Raw genomic sequence first — 20,758 nt, forward strand, 5'->3', positions numbered from 1 at the left:
TAACATAGCCTATAGCTTTGTAGGCTATGTTATGCGCGCAGTCAGACCCGTTAAATATGAGTTTTTCAAAGCTCTGCGCGCAGTATGTTCTATCTCGCTCTAGATTCCGGGAGATTTTAACTAATTTGCGGGCATCAGGGAGACGCTAGCAATATGCGGGAGACTCCCGGAACTTCCGGGAGACTTGGGATGTCTGCATCTTATACGTGGCCTTTAGAGCTAAAAACATGTTTGCCAGCTGCTGATAGCATGTGTGCTCGTGGTTAGCAGCAGTGCAGAGTCATGCTCAGGTCAAAGTAGAAACGTTGTCTCGTTTCTTCGTGTGTTTTTCCTCGGAGATATGTTTCCCCGCTTGAATATGTTTAGGATCGGGTGGATAGGAGTGAAACTGAGCAGGAAAGTCACGAATGCAGCTGCTTTTGCGCAGACGCAGCGCCGCTACAGCACAGTGAGTTCATGCTCAGTATTATTGTTATTAGTATTCAGAATTTAGCCATGAACAAACTAACACTCCTGACCACAACAAACCGAGTGGTGTTATGTGTTAAAAAGGCTTTTGTTGTTGTTGTTGTTTTGTTATGAGTTTCTGGCCAGTGTCGGGCTGTATTTCAACACGTAACTGTGAGCTGCCTATCTAGACAGCATTTTCGGCCCAATAATTATGGTATATGGTCACACTTTAGTTTAGGGTACAATTCTTACCATTAAATAACTATTAACTACGACTTTTGCCCCTAAAAACTTCTAATTACTGCTTATTAATAGTTAGTAAGGTATGTGTAGAATATGGTCATGCAGAATAATGCATTGATATGTGCATAATAAGGAGCCTACTAATAAACAGCCAATATCCCAGTAATATTCTAATAAGCAACTAGTTAACATATATATATATATATATATATATATATACACAGTATACAAGTTATTTTGACAGTAATTAATATTCAGCAAGTGAATGGAACTTTTGCAATTGATCTACATGAACTTTCACCTGGATTTCTTTACTGTGGGATGTTTTCCCCTAAATAGCAGGGCAAATGTAAGTGGATGATGTACTCAAGGTTTCACTTTCCTTTTGCAGGAAATGTGAAAACAATCTACGGTATGAGACACCTTGTTATTGGGGGATGGTGTGGCTTTCATGGTTCAATTTGAGCCTCAATTTGATCTGTAACTTAAAGGTTGTAGGTTCAAATCCCCAACTGAGAAAACTATCACCATTGTGACTTTGATCACGACCTTTAACCTTAGATTCCTCTGGGAAAAGTGAGTGTTATGTGTACAGTTGATCACTTTTTCCCGGTTTATCACTGTAAAGATGTTTTGAAACAACATGTCTTGTATAAAGCACTATATAAATAAAGGTGACTTGATAAAAAGTGTCTGCTAAGTGAGTACTAACAAAACATGTAATTATGTATGTTTTGAGGGTGAACAGGACCGCAGCTTGTTTGGGCTTCTGTTTGACATTGATGGAGTGCTGGTACGTGGACGGACCCCCATCCCTGCAGCTAAACAGTGTTTTAGGGACCTGGTGGACGGCGATGGGAAATACAAGGTTCCTGTGGTGTTTGTGACGAACGCAGGGAACTCTCTCCGGCAAACCAAAGCCGAGCAGCTGTCTCACCTTCTGGAGGTTGAGGTGAGACACCTGACCACAAATATTGAATCCTTCCAGGCTGCTCCATTTGCACTGTCGATAGTTTAAACACAACATTTGATTTGTTTACAGTGTCTGAGAGTAAGACAGGGCGGTTTGATTTCTCCAAACAGGTGTCACCGGACCAGGTGGTGCTGTCCCACAGTCCTCTGAGGGTTTTCACTCAGTTCCATGACCTGTGCGTGCTGGTGTCCGGACAGGGACCTGTGGTGGAAGTTGCACACAAGTATCCTTTACCTTGATATAAATGACTATAATTATAAAATAGTTATAAATATTATTATTATACAAATAATCTAATACATACACATATATATATATATATATATATATATATATATATATATATATATATATATATGTAAGCAATAAGGTACGAGAGGCTGTGCTGTATCGTGAATAAGTAACGGCTGGAGGGCGTTGTTAGGCACGACGCGAAGCGGAGTGCCTGCAACCCCTTCAGCCGTTACTTATTCACGATACAGCACTTGCCTCGAGTACCTTATTGCTTTTATAAAACGGTTGCCACACAATAAAAATATTAAAGCCGAAAAATATGTATCTATGCAACTTTCATGAAGTAAAATCACTAAAAGCCTGCCTTCCGCTGGAAAAAATAGTCCCGGAACGTGAACAGCAACAGAAGTTACATATATTATTTCGCCAATAGATGGCGGCAAAGACTGTCTTTATGAGTGAGTGAGTGAGTGAGTCTGTAGAGAAGGCTTTTGAAAGGACTCGAACTTGTGATCACGGAGAAGACAGACGCAACTGACAGATGACTAACGTTATGCACGGAAAACCCCATGACTGTTAAAAGGACAAAATATGCAGCGGACATTCAAACGCATTTTTTTATTATGAATATAGGACTGACCTGAAGGAAAATGCTACGTCTACTGTAAATGCAGGTACACTCGCTTACTCGATCTCTCACAATGCTCTGCTCTAGCTTTAAATGAACAATATCAATGAGATGAAACATCTGTTTAAGTTGCTAAGAGTGGTTGCTAGGGGTGTTGTGTAGTGATACATAGAACCGTTGGGTGAAGCGGTCATAGCCGTGTTTTATCGTGAATAAAGCACAGCTATTGACCAATCAGAATCAAGGATTGGAACTAACCGTTTTATAAATATATATATATATACACTCACCTAAAGGATTATTAGGAACACCATACTAATACTGTGTTTGACCCCCTTTCGCCTTCAGAACTGCCTTAATTCTACGTGACATTGATTCAACAAGGTGCTGAAAGCATTCTTTAGAAATGTTGGCCCATATTGATAGGATAGCATCTTGCAGTTGATGGAGATTTGTGGGATGCACATCCAGGCCACGAAGCTCCCGTTCCACCACATCCCAAAGATGCTCTATTGGGTTGAGATCTGGTGACTGTGGGGGCCATTTTAGTACAGTGAACTCATTGTCATGTTCAAGAAACCAATTTGAAATGATTCGAGCTTTGTGACATGGTACATTCTCCTGCTGGAAGTAGCCATCAGAGGATGGGTACATGGTGGCCATAAAGGGATGGACATGGTCAGAAACAATGCTCAGGTAGGCCGTGGCATTTAAACGATGCCCAATTGGCACTAACGGGCCTAAAGTGTGCCAAGAAAACATCCCCCACACCATTACACCACCACCACCAGCCTGCACAGTGGTAACAAGGCATGATGGATCCATGTTCTCATTCTGTTTACGCCAAATTCTGACTCTAACATCTGAATGTCTCAACAGAAATCGAGACTCATCAGACCAGGCAACATTTTTCCAGTCTTCAACTGTCCAATTTTGGTGAGCTCTTGCAAATTGTAGCCTCTTTTTCCTATTTGTAGTGGAGATGAGTGGTGCCCGGTGGAGTCTTCTGCTGTTGTAGCCCATCCGCCTCAAGGTTGTGCGTGTTGTGGCTTCACAAATGCTTTGCTGCATACCTCGGTTGTAACGAGTGGTTATTTCAGTCAAAGTTGCTCTTCTATCAGCTTGAATCAGTCGGCCCATTCTCCTCTGACCTCTAGCATCAACAAGGCATTTTCGCCCACAGGACTGCCGCATACTGGATGTTTTTCCCTTTTCACACCATTCTTTGTAAACCCTAGAAATGGTTGTGTGTGAAAATCCCAGTAACTGAGCAGATTGTGAAATACTCAGACCGGCCCTTCTGGCACCAACAACCATGCCACGCTCAAAATTGCTTAAATCACCTTTCTTTCCCATTCTGACATTCAGTTTGGAGTTCAGGAGATTGTCTTGACCAGGACCACACTCCTAAATGCATTGAAGCAACTGCCATGTGATTGGTTGATTAGATAATTGCATTAATGAGAAATTGAACAGGTGTTCCTAATAATCCTTTAGGTGAGTGTATGTTTATATAATTTATATTATATATATATATATATATATATATATATAAAAAAAAAATTTTATATATAAATAACACATTTATCTTAAATATATACATGCGTGTGTGTGTATTTATATATAAAAAATAATTATACACAGTACACACATATATTATGTAAACACAAACTTTTATTTTGGATGCGATTAATCGTTTCACAGCCCTAAAATTTAGAGCTAGTAATAGAGACTTAAGCCACTGATAGCAGTCGAGTGCAGTTATTAGAGAGAGAGGGAGAGAGAGAGAGAGAGTTATCAAGCGTGTATTAATTACCTCCGTCTGTGCGTCTCTCAACAGTGTTCGGCAGCAGCGTCTCTACTAATAGAGTAAGTTTAACTGCTTCAAGAACAGCGCTGTTATTACCTCGCTAGTGTAAAATCAAGCATTTAACAGCCCCGTAGTATACACTATAATTTGTCCTTGATCAAATAAACTCCAGTGTAGGTTTCAAGAACGTTGTGACCATTGACATGCTAAGGGAGGCGTTTCCTCTCCAGGACATGGTGGATCACCATCGCAGACCCAAAGACATTGTGAGTAGAAACAATAATATCTGAATATGTAAAAATCAGGAGAATTTAGCATTTGTTATTAGCTGTGTTTGTAAGGAAAGTGTCATTACAACTAATTTAACAGATTCCTAATCCTAAGCATTGAGCATTGACTTATTTAATATTCCTAAGATTCCCCCATCTAAAGATTTGCCACCAATAGACGGTAAGTTTCATTCCACCCGTTTCACTTTCTGTTCTGGCTGAGATCTGTGTCCGCTCACATCTGTTTTCACTGTCACTTTAAAGCTGTCATCCTGTTCGGTGAGCCTATCAGGTGGGAGACGAACTTACAGCTGATTGTTGATGTGCTGTTGACCAATGGGAGGCCAGGAAACACGGTGACATCACTGCATTACCCACACATCCCTGTGCTGGCCTGCAACATGGATCTGCTGTGGATGGCCGAAGCCAAAAACCCTCGGTTAGTGTCAGGAAGATTTTATTCAGTAAGGATGCATTATAAGGATCAAAAGTGACAGTAAATACATTAATAATGTCACAAAAGATTTCTATTTCAAATTAATTCTGATTCTGTTCTTTTGAACTTTCTATTCTTCAAAGAATCCTGGAAAAAAAATGTCATCAAAAATATGCAGCAGCACAACTTTTTTTCAACATTGATAATAATCAGAAATGGTTCTTGAGCGTCAGATCATCATATTAGAGTGATTTCTGAAGGATCATGTGACACTGAAGACTGGAGTAATGATGCTGAAAATGCAGCTATGATCACAGGAATAAATTACACTTTACTATATATTCAAATAGAAAACAGTTATTTTAAATTGTAATAATATTTCACAATTTTACTGTTTTTACTGTGTTTTTGATCAAATAAATGCAGCCTTGGTGAGCAGGAGAGACCTCTTTAAAAAATATATAAAAAATATTCCCAACCTTAAATATATTTTGTATATATCAATGTATATATTTCGTAGAATCAACATAGTTAAACACATGCTTCAGGTCTCATCCGACTTGATTCATCAGTGAATGTTATTATATATATCTGTCTCGCTCTAAGTCTGAAACAACTTTCCTTTTTGACTGATTTTATCATGATGGCTTTGGGAATGTTAACCAGTCGCCATAATAGCGTTGTAGGCAATGCAGCCCACTTTACACCATCACAGCAATTTTTGATTGATAAAATCCCTTTTTATTGAATATTATATCCTGAATATCCAGAAATTCAACAGAATACTGAAGTAAAAAATGGGTTGCAAATGCCATTTTATGTTGACTTTAACAACGATCATGTAACCGGATTTTTTTTCTAGTGGCTGTTAGTTAAATACTGAACTAACAAGGATTGCTGTTCATTTGTTGCTAGATTCGGTCACGGCATGTTCCTCGTGTGCCTGGAGAGCATCTACAAGAAGATAACAGGCTGTGAGCTGAAGTACGAGGCTCTGATCGGGAAGCCCAGCGTTGTGACTTACAACTACGCCGAACTGCTCATTAGACAACAGGCCGAGAATCTGGGCTGGACCCGGCCGGTCGAGAGACTTTACGCCATTGGGTAAAGTTTGGACCACATTAATATGCAAGAGCAATTTCTTTAGAGTATTGAATGGTCAAATTTCATTGACCTTGAACTGACGCTCGGTCTGAACAGGGTGTGGCACTTACTATTTCACAAGGAATACATGTAGCACAGTAAAAACATTAGTGGTGCTATCCAATATTTGCTATAATCATTTTTCCTTAATAAATGTCTACAAGGAGATATTTATAAGCAAAATTATTTAATTTTATATAATACAAAAAATACACTGTTTTTTTTTTATATTTCTGCTTCAAGCTGTATTTAATAATTATATAAATATTAAAAAATATTAACTGAATGTGTGTGTGTGTATATATGTATATATATATATACACATAAAATGTATGCATAATGCAAGAATTATTATTATCAATTATCAACATATTACAATATAAACACTATAAAGTTAACATTGTTTTCCATCCCCAAATTTAAGACCTCTTAAAATGACCAAGAGATTTGTTTTACCATTTAAGTTATTTATGACCTTACATTTCATAAAACTGAATTTTTGTAGACATTTAAAGGACCTGTGGGGACTTTTATTTGCACACATGCTCCAAACTACATTTTACACTTCACACACATCTATTTTTAGTCACAAATGCAAGTGAATCACACCAATTGCCGTAACACACATTATAAATTGAATAAATGAATCCTTATTAAAGCTGCAGAAGTGATTCAGTCAAGAGCAGTGAGTGATTTTCTTTGATTAACATTAATGACACGGACAGCAGCGGGTTTATTAGGCTGCTGTCACTTTAAGACTCTGGCACACATCTTATTTTCTTGGTCTATATGTTTGATGCACATGTGTCTCTCTCATAGTGACAACCCCATGGCTGATATTTACGGTGCGAACCTGTACAACCGCTACCTCAAAGCGATGCATCGCAGCCGGTCCCAGGCGCAGGCGCAGGGTGGCTCGGCCGGCCAGGTGACCGGAGACCTGGCGTGTGAAGCGTCCGACGATGCCAAATGCTCCGGACAGGTGATGGTGGGAGGCTCGTTCGAGCACCGTCTTCCTGAAGGCTGCAGCTCAATCCTGGTCTGCACGGGCGTCTACAACCGAGACCAACAGGACTTGCCCTCCGACCCCGAGCAGACGGTCACGGAGCAGCGGATTTTCCACGGTCACCGGGACTTCCGCTTCGACCCCAGCCTGACTCAGCCGTCCTTCATCGTCCATGACGTCCGGGATGCAGTGGAGTTGGTCTTCCAGCTGGAGGGTTGGCCACTGCAGTAAGCCGCCATCTATTATGCCATATCTACACATCAGAACAGAATCAGTCCTTTTAGAATCAATGGAGCTGTCTACACAGGAAGTGTTATTTCCGCCTTATTATTATTTTTTTTAATTGTCTGTTGTGATTTTTAAAAATTTTAACATGCTATTTGAGACATTTTATTTCGCCCGATGGCTATGAGTTTTCTTTGTTAAATACTTGTGCATGTCATTTTTTTGTGCCTTTTCCTTCCATTTAAATCATATTTTGCTTTTGAACAAATATGCAAGACAGCAACATAGTGTCGGCCCAGATCCGGCCCACATCTGGAACGTGTGGAATCCACATGTACCAGATGTGGGCCGGATCTGGGCCGACACTATGTTGCTGTCTGGGATGGAAGCCCATTATAACATAAACAAGGTAATTGTAAAGGTGTGGCAATTGTGTAGCGATGTTTGAAGCACTGCTCAGTTTGTTATTTTTAACAGAACTCAATTAAACATAAAAATGTACTTTTTATGGAACTGCATAAACTAAAGGCCTTTTCTACTTTAGAGTAAAAAATGGTAATTGCCACTTTGCTCTTTTTGCACTTTTGCTCATAATAGCGACTTGAGACTTTATATGTCACAATGTTACTTTACATCTTACAATGCAACTTATTTCTTATTTCATAAACTGTTTTCTTAAGTTGCGGTCACATTTACAGTTGTAAACCAAGCAGCTTTCTGTTGGTCAACGCGGAGAATCTGTGGGACCAGTTTGAACTTGTTGCAAAATCTGCATGGGGAAATCTTTCGCCTTCACGTAAAATTCCTAATCATGTATGTTCATATTGGATTTCGCCCACAAAAATTCGCAGAAAAACTGTAAATGTGACCGCACGAGGTTGGTGTAATTTGAATTAAATGCAGCTATTCACACAAGACTGAGGTAAGAGTTTGAATGAGCTTTACATCTAGACACGAGTCAAGTGCACTATTTGGGAAAGGACGCATCTTCAAGTTTGTCACGAACTCAAACTGTGTGTTGAAGGAGATTCAGAATGCTACACTTAAAAATGAAGGTTCTTTATTGGCATTGATGGTTCCATGAAGAACATGTAACATCCATGGAATCTTTCCATTCCTCAAAAGATTCTATAGATTATCCAAATGTTCTTCACACTAAGAAAAAATGGTTCTTTTTAGAATGTTCACTGAAAGGTTTTTTGGGGAACCAAAAATGTCTTTCTATGGCATCGGTGTGAACCTTTATTTTTAGTACTTTCACAAGCACAGGGTTAAACGCTTGCAGCCAGGAAAGGCTGTTAGTGAAGCCATACTAGTTAATGAAAACAACAACACAATGCCATTGAAAGGAGGAAGTTCATTTTTTCCCTCCAATAGGTTGTAAATAGTTTGTGTTCTCTCAAATATCCTTAAAGTACACGTACGCCTGTTTAAATGTGAACACTTTGGTTTGCTGTAACACTGTACCTCTTAAGAGCCGTTCACACAGAACTCTCCAGCTGTTTTATGTACAAGATCATTTAAATGTTTTGCATTTTTTTTAAATGTTCTGTCTAGCTATTTTTAAACTGTACAGTCAGTCAGTGTGCGGTATCAAGCCGCATATTGTTAATGGTTGGGTTTAAATAATTTAACACACAAATCCCTCAATTAATATTGAGCCCTTTAAATATAATGTTTTGTGTTCAGAAAGAACAAAGAATGCATTTACTGACTGACTCACTGTTTTTAATGTTTTTGCATTTTATTGTACTGTACACAACCTACTGCAAAATAAATGTCACAGAACAAGAAAAACATAATATCATACTTGTGTAAGTTTACAGAGTTCGTTCATTAAATGCAACTACATTTTCTGAGATGTCTGATTTATTTTTGTCATATCCCACTGTATTTATCATCTTAGTCCACCTAATAAAGTCAGCAGTCACATGACCTCTTCTTATGTTCTCCATCTATTGAATGAGAATCCATGTGCAAGAAAACTGTGGGTAAATCTGATTGGTTGTCCTGATGGACTGTTCCTCCGTGTCGTACTATGAGTTCGCGGGCCATCAGTTCGAAGGCTTCCTCGATGTTACGATACTGTTTTGCGGAGGTCTCGAGTGCGGCCAGCGCCCCGGTCCGCTCCGCCAGCGTGCACGCGTCCTCAAACAGCACCTGCCGCTGCGCCTCCAGGTCACACTTATTTCCTGCAGGACGGAAAACACATCATGAATATCTAGTTTATTTGCTGTTAAATCAATGTCTCAAGCTGAAATTGTCTTTAATTCGTGTGCCTCGTAATCTTTAATCAGGATAACTTCCCCTCCCTTCACTGGCGTGAGGGCGGGGCAACCTGTCACTCACATGAGATCGCAAACCACAACCATCCAATCAGTTCCCAGTGGACAAAATCAAGCCCCGCCCTACATTTGTTCTTGTGCGAGAAGCCGTTTCACTCGGATATACAATACAATAATGTCACAATATTTTTTCTTTTTTGAATGCAATTTTTTTTGATATTTTTTTTATCTTTTTTATTTTTATTTACCTTTAAATTACTAGATTGAATCAATAAATAATAAATAAATAGTCATTTAGAAGCACATTCCTCACATTCTTTCAACTCATTCAAAATAACTCACAATTTCATGCCTAAACCTTTTAATTCAGCTCAAAATATCTTACATTGGGTGTCTTTGCCAACCTCTTGTGGAAAAAAAATAATACACTAATATATAATATACTAATAAATATATAATATAACATGATATAGCAAATTAGCTGTTCCGCTGGGTCCTAAAGTCAGTTTTTCCTTTAGTATGCATTCAGATACACATGATGACACTATAAAATATTTTTTTCGTAAAGTTTTAGCATTTTTAGTTAGAATTTTGAGCCTTTTAGGTTTTTCTATGTGTAATCAAGCATTCCGCGCATTCCATTCATTCCTATGGGGGTCATTTTGACCCGCAAGGCAAGGATTTGTTACTTTTTTAAATTTCAACCACAAAACTCCTCGAGCCCATTAAAAAAAATGTGTGTATTCGTGGTTCAAGCGTGACAAAAGTCATGGGGTGAACACTCGATGAACACTAAATTTTTAAAGAATTTTCTAAAAATAAATTCCGGGTCAAAATGACCCGAGGGAAGGATGAGGGATAACCAACATGTCGACTTTAACCAACATCAGATAACCGTGACCATGCAAATGTGTTGTCAAATTATTGAGATATTGATTCTAAAACCTCAGGGGGTACTCAAGTAAATATGGGGGTTTTGGTTGATAAAAAAAAGTTTGGGAATCCATGTTCTGACCTATCAGAACGAAGACGACGTTGGCGGCTCCGTACTGCTCCACTCCTTGTATCCAGTGCGGCAGAGACTCAAAGGTGGGTCGCCGGGTCAGGTCGTACGCGATCATGGCACCGTGGGCGCTTCGGTAGTAACTCTGTGTGATGGTGCGGAAACGCTCCTGTCCCGCCGTGTCCCAGACCTGCATCTGAACTCCAGACAGACACAATCACAATTGGCTTATCAGTGCCTCTCCTAGACATGCACAACCATAAAAAAGTGATGTCATAGAAGAACCATTCTGAACAATTTAAGTTCTGGTATGGTATTTTTTGACTAACTATATAGTAGTGGTGCCAATTTACATCACTTCTCACATTCTCACTGAGGGCTAAGCCCCCCTGAAGATCAAATCCTAAAACCGCCCCAGGCTATATGTAAGAATTTTCATGTATTAATCACATTTTATTGCCATTGTGTGAACCGCTTGAAAATAAAATAAAAAACAAGACCTTCTCCGCCTTCCTACGTTCCCAGACAGCAACAGATCCGGCCCACATCTGGTGTACCGGATGTGGGCCGGATCTGGGCCGACACTATCTTGCTGTCTGGGTTGCGTATGAAAGCCTGTAGACTGATATTTATGCGAAGGAATCGGGACGTTTTTGCCGGGAAAATCAAAAGGACGTGATGTTGACGTGCTCCCAAGAGCCTCACTTCTGTTCTATGACACATTTTAAAAGATAATTGCGACTTTTTATCTCAGAATTGTGAGATATGGAGTCAGAATCGTGAGATATAAACTCGCAATTGCGAGAAAATAGTCAGAGTTGCGTTTAGAATTGTTCATTTCTCACAATTGTAGGTTTACGACTTTATAACAACGCAATTGTGACTTCATATGCAATTCTGAGAAATTAAGTCTTTTAAAAAGTTTTATTCTGTGGCGGAAAAAAGCTTCTATAGTCGTGTTTATTTTGTTACTGAGAGAAAAGTGCGCAGCACATATTTACATATTATTAACCTAAGTCTCGCTCTCAGCAGCATGAAAGGCGGTTGACAGTACATCGGTGTAAAGGTATTTCCAACTTCTTTTTACTTCTACGCAATGAACGAAAAGAACTTCACCGTGAATATATATTGTGGCATTGAATCAAATTCAGTCTCTTGTACGTTACGTTTGCATGAGTGCGCGCTATAAGCTGCTGGCTGCAGTTCACTCAACGGCCACCGGTGTCACTAATAACAAGGGTTTCTGAATTCTACATATAGCCCCTTTAAAAGAACCATGTTTTTATTAGTAATCTAAAGAACGCTTTTGCCACTAAAGAACCTTTTGTGGAATGGAAAGATTCTGTCTATATATATAAATAGTTAAACGAACTATTATTAAGCCTTGTTAAACTATTATTATTTTATTCTAAACTGTTTTAATTATTCTTATTTCTTTTGATTATTTTAATTTCTTCCATGTAAAGTACTTTGAATTACCATTGTGTATGAAAAGTGCTATATTAATAAACTTGCCTTGCCTCGCCTAATGATTTTGTTAAATGATATAGGCTACTATACAACCTATACAGCCTTAATAAGAAGATTTCTTTATTGAATGTAAGGAAAAACCTTTTTAATTTTAAGTCATGAATCAGTGCACAGACCTTTACTTTCTTCCCATCGATGTCCATGCTGCGAACGGTGAAGTCCACTCCAATAGTGTTGTGCTGGTTGTCACTGAACACCCCAGACTTGAAGCTGTGGATCACGCAAGTCTTTCCCACGTTGCTGTCGCCGATCAGGATGATCTTGAACAGAAAGTCACAGCGATCTTCATCCTCTTGCCCTGTGGACTGCATTTCTGCAATAAATACTTGCGGATTGTGACCCACTGACCCTGAAACGACTCATTCAGAGTGCTAATGTCACAGGCTCAGTGCAATTTTAACCTACGTCTGTCATAGATCTTTTTAAAGCAGGCCTTTTCTTTAAGCTAGCACAGAAAATAACATGTTAAGAAATCTCCATGCTGCCAAAACAAGGTTAACGAGCAAGCCAGCTTTGACCTCAAAGTCACACAACATTAACTCCTGTTCTCTGCCACGTCCTTTGCCTTCTTTGAAACACTGACTCAAATGCAAACAGACACACCCCTGTGTACCTGTGTGTGAAAGTGAGACGTCCAGCCGCCTGCCCACCTGCACCAATGCATCTCTGGGAACTGCTGTTTGCTTGCAAATATTGCAATCTATTGGGAGAGAAACATGCATATTAATTCAAGCTGTACATACGAGAAAACCTGTAATATTTCTTAACCTGATTCCCATGTAAAAAACTGACCTGAACACATATGCGTCTTAAAAAGTGCAACAAGACAAATACAAAGCAGCACTGCTGTCTTGAAAGGTGACCTTTGCTCAGCAGAACAGGATATAAACGCATAACTCACTTGCTCTAATGCACACTATCACAGCTAGTGATAGTTTTGAGAATTGCCTGCCATATCCATAACAAAATACATGTGGGTCAGTTGCATAAACAGTCTTAAGTACAAGGATGACCAACTAGCAATTAGTCAAAAGGTTAGTCTTACAATAGACCAATCAACTTGTTTCAATACAGAAAGAATATTTAGTGGCACTTACAGTATCTCTGGTCCAGTAACGTGTGTTTATGAGAATGTGAAGGGATGAAATCTACAGTATTGTGAACACATGCACTTACACACACACACCCACTCACACACGTCATTAGCTGAAAGAGCTCGTAGGCACCGCTGCGCGCTGGACAATACACACATCTGTGCGAGGGCTGCGTTTGGCTGTCGGCCCGGGCCAGGGGTCAGAGGTCTTTGTGTCTGGTCACAAGCTGACTCGAGAAATGCAGATAAGCCAGTTAATGACGACTCCTGTTCAACGCAGAAAAAGTCTTTTGTGAAATCACACCACGGCAGTCTACCATGATGAGGACAAACACTGATTGTCTGGAAAATCATGCACATCATCAAGTGTACATGTATAGACTTTTACATTGTATTTTGTACATGTATTAAAGGAAAAGTTGCATTTTCTTTCCCCATACCAATGAAAACTTGCTGGGTTTTAGTATATTTCTATACACTAAAAACAAACATTTTAGTAAAATCTCCATTTTAAATGGTTAATGGTTTTTGTAACAAAAATAAAAATCAAATAAAAAAAAGTTAATTTCCTCATATTTTAAATATTTAAGAATTAAAAAAAAATCATGAAAAATTTAAATAAATTAAGGAATCAGTTGATTTATTTTCTTTTTTTTACATAATTGCACAAAGTTTTTTTTTTGTGATAATTGGTCACTTAATTTTTTTAAGTATATCTACTCCATTTAAGCACAAATATTCTACGTAGTCATTTTAATAAGTATAATAAAAATGTGCTACGTATACAAGTATAAGGAATTGTCATTTACAATAGATGTAGATTCATTCATATTTTTTAATTAATCAAGGATGCATTCAATTGAATAAAGGCATTTATATTGTTACAAAATATTTCCATTTGAAATAAATGCTGTTTTGAACTTTCTATTCATCAAAGAAAAACTATTTTTAACATTCACAATTAGAAACGTTTATTGAGCATCAAATCAGCATGATTTCTGAAGGATCATGTGACACTGAAGACTGGATTATTGATGCTGAAAATCACAGGAATAAATTACACTTTACTATATATTCACATAAAAAAACAGTTATTTTAAATGTTAATAATATTTCACAATATTACTGTTTTGACTGTATTTTTGATCAAATTAATACAGCCTTGGTGAGCAGAAGAGACCTCTTTCAAAAACATTAAAAATCTTACTGACCCCAAACCGTTGAACATTAGTGTATGACAAAGAGCTCTTTAAACAGATGGATAAGCTGAAACGTTTGTACAGAACCATTTAACACAAATAACTACTGTATTTCCAAAGATCTTTAATTTGGACAAGAAAAAAAAAATCATATTTAGCTAACATTCAACCAAAAATATACAAGTCAAATTCATAATTCCATCACATGAAAAGTGGACGAGTCTTTTAAAGACGGAAAACACTTGCTAGACAAGAACGCAGCAAGTGTTCAGAAGAGTTAATACTGGACTGAGACCAGCAGATGTCAGCGTCTCCTGCGAGCCAAACCCATGGTGTCTTTAGGTGTGTGTGTGAGACGGCGGCTCGACTGGCTTTTAGCCGTTCTCTTACGCGCTGAACTTTTCCTGGGCGTTCTGTCTTCCTGAGGAACGTGGATGGGTTTCCAGGGAATGGGGTTGACGAAGCTCGGAGCGGGATAGTTCACATTGTTATAGTTGCCTGAAAGTGATAACATTAAAGGATTAGTTCACTTTAAAAAAAACTTTTGCTGATAATTTACTCACCCCCATGTCATCCAAGATGTCCATGTCTTTCTTTCTTCAGTCGAAAAGAAATTAAGGTTTTTGATGAAAACATTCCAGGATTTTTCTCCATATAATGCACTTTGCTGGGCACCAAACGGTTCAAGGTCCAAAAGACAGTTTCAGTGCAAACTGCAAACTGTTCAAAGGGCTTTAAACGATTCCAGACGATGAATAAGGGTCTTATCAAGCGAAACGATCGGTCATTTAAAAAATAAATAACAAAGTTTAATAATGTCAAATGCTCGCCTTGCTCTGTTCTGTGATGCACGTTCGTGACTCTCCTGTTCGAACTCGTTCATCAAAATGAACAATCTCTTTTTTCGAGTCATTTGGTTCATTTAACGAACGAAATGAACGAATTGACTCGGAAAAAGATTCGTTCATTTTGATGAACGAGTTCGAACAGGAGAGTCACACAGAACAGAGCAAGGCGAGCATTTGAGCTTATAAAACTTAAACTTTGTTATTTATTTTTTAAATGAGCGATCGTTTCGCTTGATAAGACCCTTATTCATCGTCTGGAATCGTTTAAAGCCCTTTGAACAGTTTGCAGTTTGCACTGAAACTGTCTTTTGGACCTTGAACCATTTGGTGCCCAGCAAAGTGCATTATATGGAGAAAAATCCTGGAATGTTTTCATCAAAAACCTTAATTTCTTTTCGACTGAAGAAAGAAAGACATGGACATCTTGGATGACATGGGGGTGAGTAAATTATCAGCAAAAGTTTTTTTTAAAGTGAACTAATCCTTTAATACTTGTTATCAATAATCTGGTCTTTGTATGGATATTTATGTTGGATATGTAGAGTTTTACATATTTTTGGATGACTATATTTCATGTCCGAACTTTTGAAATGCCACAAGTGGAAGTGCAGTTCACTCACCGGCTGAGGATGCTGATGATCGCCGGCTCAGTTTTCCTTTCGTTTTTACACCGTCAAGCCATTCTTTAAAGCTTTCCTCCGCCTTTTCTTTGCGCTCCCTCTCTTCCGCTTCTCTTCTGGCTGCCTCTTCCTTTTAAAGAGATTGTTCATTCTGTCATCATTGACACACCCTCATGAAGTTCAATGGGAATAATGTTTTCTATAAATCACACCTTCTCTTTTAGCTTTCTCTCTGTTTCTTCTTGCCTCTTCTTCCGCATCCACTCCTTATATTTCTCCTGGGCTTTCTCTTCAATCTCAGCACGTCTTTTCTCCTCTTGAAGCTGTTCTTTGCTTTTCTGAAACTCTTTGGACTCTCTCTCTTTCTTTTCCTGAGGACATAAACAGTGAAAGCATGAGGAGGAGAGCTGTCCCCAATGAAACGCAATGACACAAACTCAAATGAATCCTAGCAATAAAGTCTCAATGATTGGAGTTTCACAGAGACGTTACCTGCTCTCGTTTCATTCGCAGCCACTCTTGAATTTTGCAATCGCAGACGACTTTCTTCATCTGCTGGTTTTTCTTCTGCTCTTCCTCTTTTTCCTTCAGCGTGAGCTCCTGAAATATAGAGCTTAATGAATGCTTGTCGGACCAGGGTTATTATCATACACTACTATGACTATTCATAAACCGAATAATTCAAAGGAAAATGAAAAAAGTTGAATTGCTTTAAAAAAGTGAATACATTTTATGAATACATAAATTTCGATGTGAATACATTGTCAAATGTAATTTATTCCTGAGATCAAAGCTGAATTTTCAGCATTATTACTTCAGTGTCTTCAGTGTCACATGATCCTTCAGAAATCATTGAAACATTTTTTTTAGGATTCTTTGATAAATAGAAAGTGCAAAAGAACCGTGTTTATTTGAGATAGAAATGTTTTGTAACATTTTAAATGTCTTTACTCTCACTTTTGATCAATTTAATGCATCCTTGCGCATTCATTTCTTCCAAAACACAAAGTTTTGAACAGTGGTGTATATAAAATAAAAATGTCCATGTTACTAAAAAAAAAAAACACTGCTGAAAACAGTAGCACTAACATAAAAATATCCCCATAATAGTACAAAGAATGTTTTTTTGTCATGTACCTCCATAGCTTTCTGCTGTTTTCTGACACGCTCCTCTTTGGCTTTCTCCACAATCCACTGCTCCCAGGCACTCAGTCTGAAGTTCCCACTGGAAGATCTGTCTTCCAGGCCTGTTGAGTCCACCTCATCCCTGAAAGCATGTCTGATTTTACATGATAGATGATTATACATGATACATGACCACTGCTGTGCTGGTTTGGACATCTTTCCCTTGATGTGTAACTCAGCAAGCGCTCACCTGGAGGGAGAGACATCTTCGGCTAACGTGACGGTGATGTTGTGAACGCGCTGAGGCTGATCTGGCTCTGGTTCCTCGTCTGAAAGCTCAAAGCTGTCGTGATAGATGGGTGACAGCAGAGAGGACGTCGAGTCTCCGGTGGACTCCACGCTTCGGCTGCGCTGCGGGACGCTGGATTTCAGCGGGGTGGAGGTCAGACTCTTGGAGGAGGAGGATGGGAAGGCCGACATCATCAGCAAACCTGAGGATACAGAGAAATAGGGTATGTAACCAATGATGGTAACACCGTAGTACATTGCGATTTATGTACTACTATTGTAGTCTAATGCAAGGGTTTTCAAACTTAATCTGAAAAATAAAAAAGAATAATTAAACAATTGTATTACAATAAATAAATAAAAATTAGGTTCAAATGATATTAGATTAGATAAGTAAACAATACAACATTTTATTTAAATAAATAAATAGAGAATACATTTCAGTACAGTACTATCGTGAGTACAGAAAAAAAACAATGGAACTTAGCAAATTGTAAATATTTTCCAAATAATACTTCAACTGGTATAGTGTATAATTTAAATTAATATAAATTGGGGTCTTCGTGCATGACAATATAGGTGCCTTAGAGAATTTGGCAAGATGATTTGAATCGCTAAAAGATTGAAAACCTCGTTGTAACGTATTTTTAAAAAACATAATACCAAAAACATACTATTACCTCAATACCATGTTCAAAAACAACGTAGCAATATCATGTAGTTTTTGTTTCGAACTGAAGACATTTTGCAAGAGCACGTTTCAAGGGCACTAAACTGATTAAAACTAACTTTCTGTTAACTCTGGTTAAATCACAGCTGCACGTTTCGACGATACGTTTAAACTGCTCTTAAATTAGATAAATAAGTTTATAACCACTTTAACTAACTCACCATCTGGTCAGTTTAATCGCGAAATATTTCGTTGGATCGCTTTTGTTTTGGTTGATGTGCTCGAGCGTCTTCCTCTATCTAGCCCCGCCTCCTTCACATTGACCCGCCCCTTTGACATGTCAGTCATACTAACCTTGAAATACGATTGGTTGAGCAGCTGTAACCAAGCACGCTGGTAACGGAAGCCTTGTTTCCTAGCAACGTGGCGTCAGCGACAGCGTCAGACAAGGTAGAAAACACGCTTTGGTTGCTTTGCACTTTTCATTGTTTATTTATCGTTGTCTTCAGAATAACAACAGTTAATACATGATAATGTGTAAAAAAAGAAAAAAGAAAGAAAGAAAGAAAAAGAGATTCAAAGGTGATGGACAAGGACAATACTTCATACTTCAATACTTCAAAAGGGAAACACATCAAAGACACTGAAGTGCCTTTTAAATAGCCAATAGCGTTTCGTCGACTTTTATATAATGTTTGTGATATAATATTTTTTTTAATATTTTTTTTAATATTTTGAATTAGGCTAGATATCATTTTTATATTTTCTGTTTTTCACTTCAATTTTAGTTAAAGTTTTAGTAATTTTGTTGAGTATTTTTGTCATTTTTATTTATAAGATTTTTTTTTATTTTTTTTACTTAAACTAAAATGTTGTCCAGGCAACTAGCAGAAATAAAATATGTTTAAGTTATGGTTTTAGTTTTAGTTATGATATGGCTATCCTTCCTTATACAGCCCATATATATATATAAATTTTAAAAATGTTGTAAAATCTGAGATTTTTTTGCATTGTGACATTATTAATGTAGCCTTATAAAAATAATTACATATTTAACAGAATGTATACATCATGGTAGTATTTATACTTAACGTATTAAAAAAATCATTTTATAATAATATTAAAATAATTATAAAAAATTACAAAAAAAAAAAACATACAAATCGCCTCCACAACTACTGTAGATGTGAGAGTATTGCTCAGTTTTCTGTATCTCCTTAAAAAAAAGCTCCAGTAATCTCACATGTATCTCCTCTTGAGAAAATCAAATGATCCGTGCTGCTATCCGTATCCATTTTATAGCTCTATACTCTTACTGTATGTCAACTATTGACTCCCAAGACATTCAGGAGACATTTGATACTTCAATAAGAGAAAAATTAGATCTCTATTAAATCATCTGAGCTATAAAAACATTGTCTCGGAAAGGAAATATAAGCTGCACACTTTGGTAATGCACTTAAATGCAGCAACATCAGAGTCGTGTGAGTTTAACAAACTTCAATATGATAATATTTTATACATTTTTACTCTAGCTCAATGTAGCAACCAGCCAGAACAACTTATCTATCTTAACATTTTCTCCTCACATTCGGTATAAAGAGGAACACGTTTGATGTAGAGGACTGGACTGGTACGTTTTTTCGTGCCCTGACTATCATTGATATTAAAGTGTCCAGTTTATTCCATTCCGAGTTATTTTAATATCCTCTTCTCTGTTCTCTCTAATGCTGGATACATTATGACAGATGTGGAACAAAACATAGATTTAGAGAGAGAGAGATAGACCTTGTACCTTTATATAACAACAATGTAATTGTTCCCAGAAGGTCAAACTCTAATAATAATCTCAACATAATCAGCTCATATTTTTCGTCAAAACAGGATTAACCAGCAACCCACTTAGTCTAATTCTGTCTGAGGTGTCTGTTTATCCATTAACTTAATTATATTAGAAAGCGTCACTCTAAAAAGGTGCAAAACTATATATTATAGGCTACAGATTCAAGACAATGCAGAAGATGGTTTAAGATAAATAAATAAAAATACAGTGATGGTACTTTGATACTATAGACTATTAGAGGACACCGGGGCTAGTTGTCACACAGGAGAGTATATATACTGTATATTGTAATTTTTATTTTTTATTCCTAATGGCGAAAATGAGGCTTTGATATTTTATTACCTTTTCCATTTGGCAATTTCCTGATTTATGTATATAGCCTATATAAGTCAACGTGTTCAATGGAAATGTTAAATGTTTTCATTTTTTAGTCAAAACTTTAAAAATCATGATAAATAGGCTATTTTAATGAGAAAAGGTGTGATAACTACTCTCCCCCCTACCTACCATGGTCCTGAATGATTTCCATATTCATATAGGCCTGTACTATTGACATATAGACTCCAAGGCGATTTCAAGTATCCTATAGTAATACCATGGTACTTGTCCAATAAAATCATCATAATACCATGGTACTTTTGCGTGAAAACTTATTTATTTACTAATCTAATTTAAAGGGATAGTTCACCCAAAAAAATCTGTCATCATTTACTCACCCTAATGTTGTTCCAAACCTGTATGAATTTATTTCTTCCGTTGAACACAAAACAAGATTAAAGAATGTTAATCCGACAGGTGACGGCAGGGCAGCCATTGACTTCCATAATAGGAAAAACA

The 20,758-nt window shown here is 37.6% G+C and overlaps 3 protein-coding genes across 10 annotated transcripts; 1 reads left to right on the forward strand and 2 right to left on the reverse strand.

Moving 5' to 3' along the window:
- The first annotated feature begins 202 nt into the window (after positions 1–202).
- Positions 203–7,460, forward strand: hdhd5 (haloacid dehalogenase like hydrolase domain containing 5). Its single transcript, XM_056272526.1, has 8 exons — positions 203–448; positions 1,433–1,645; positions 1,777–1,889; positions 4,511–4,604; positions 4,755–4,788; positions 4,872–5,046; positions 5,959–6,147; positions 7,006–7,460. Exons 1-8 carry the CDS (start codon positions 341–343, stop codon positions 7,421–7,423), a joined length of 1,344 nt encoding a protein of 447 aa, XP_056128501.1. The 5' UTR covers positions 203–340; the 3' UTR covers positions 7,424–7,460.
- Positions 7,461–9,148: 1,688 nt separating this feature from the next.
- LOC130106428 (ras-related protein Rab-19) lies at positions 9,149–13,641 on the reverse strand. 6 transcript variants are annotated; one of them, XM_056272539.1, is made up of 6 exons: positions 13,333–13,641; positions 13,028–13,183; positions 12,849–12,935; positions 12,352–12,540; positions 10,718–10,901; positions 9,149–9,609 (listed from the first exon to the last, which is right to left on the reverse strand). In XM_056272539.1, exons 2-6 carry the CDS (start codon positions 13,127–13,129, stop codon positions 9,338–9,340), a joined length of 834 nt encoding a protein of 277 aa, XP_056128514.1. In that variant the 5' UTR covers positions 13,130–13,183; positions 13,333–13,641; the 3' UTR covers positions 9,149–9,337. The 6 variants fall into 6 exon arrangements, with proteins under 6 accessions (XP_056128514.1, XP_056128518.1, XP_056128519.1 ...); XM_056272543.1 differs by having other exon boundaries at positions 13,137–13,183; positions 13,333–13,637; XM_056272544.1 differs by lacking the exon at positions 13,333–13,641 and having other exon boundaries at positions 13,137–13,241.
- A 1,154-nt stretch (positions 13,642–14,795) lies between these two features.
- On the reverse strand, positions 14,796–20,690 carry ccdc34 (coiled-coil domain containing 34). 3 transcript variants are annotated; one of them, XM_056272537.1, is made up of 7 exons: positions 20,638–20,690; positions 17,371–17,611; positions 17,133–17,262; positions 16,488–16,595; positions 16,208–16,366; positions 15,996–16,125; positions 14,796–15,025 (listed from the first exon to the last, which is right to left on the reverse strand). In XM_056272537.1, exons 2-7 carry the CDS (start codon positions 17,601–17,603, stop codon positions 14,832–14,834), a joined length of 954 nt encoding a protein of 317 aa, XP_056128512.1. In that variant the 5' UTR covers positions 17,604–17,611; positions 20,638–20,690; the 3' UTR covers positions 14,796–14,831. The 3 variants fall into 3 exon arrangements, with proteins under 3 accessions (XP_056128512.1, XP_056128510.1, XP_056128511.1); XM_056272535.1 differs by lacking the exon at positions 20,638–20,690 and adding an exon at positions 18,300–18,510; XM_056272536.1 differs by lacking the exon at positions 20,638–20,690 and adding an exon at positions 18,089–18,293.
- Positions 20,691–20,758: the final 68 nt, after the last annotated feature.

This window comes from Rhinichthys klamathensis, unplaced genomic scaffold (genome assembly GCF_029890125.1).
Source record: "Rhinichthys klamathensis goyatoka isolate OS25496 unplaced genomic scaffold, OSU_Roscu_1.1 h1tg000341l_1, whole genome shotgun sequence".
Classification (NCBI taxonomy): domain Eukaryota; kingdom Metazoa; phylum Chordata; class Actinopteri; order Cypriniformes; family Leuciscidae; genus Rhinichthys; species Rhinichthys klamathensis.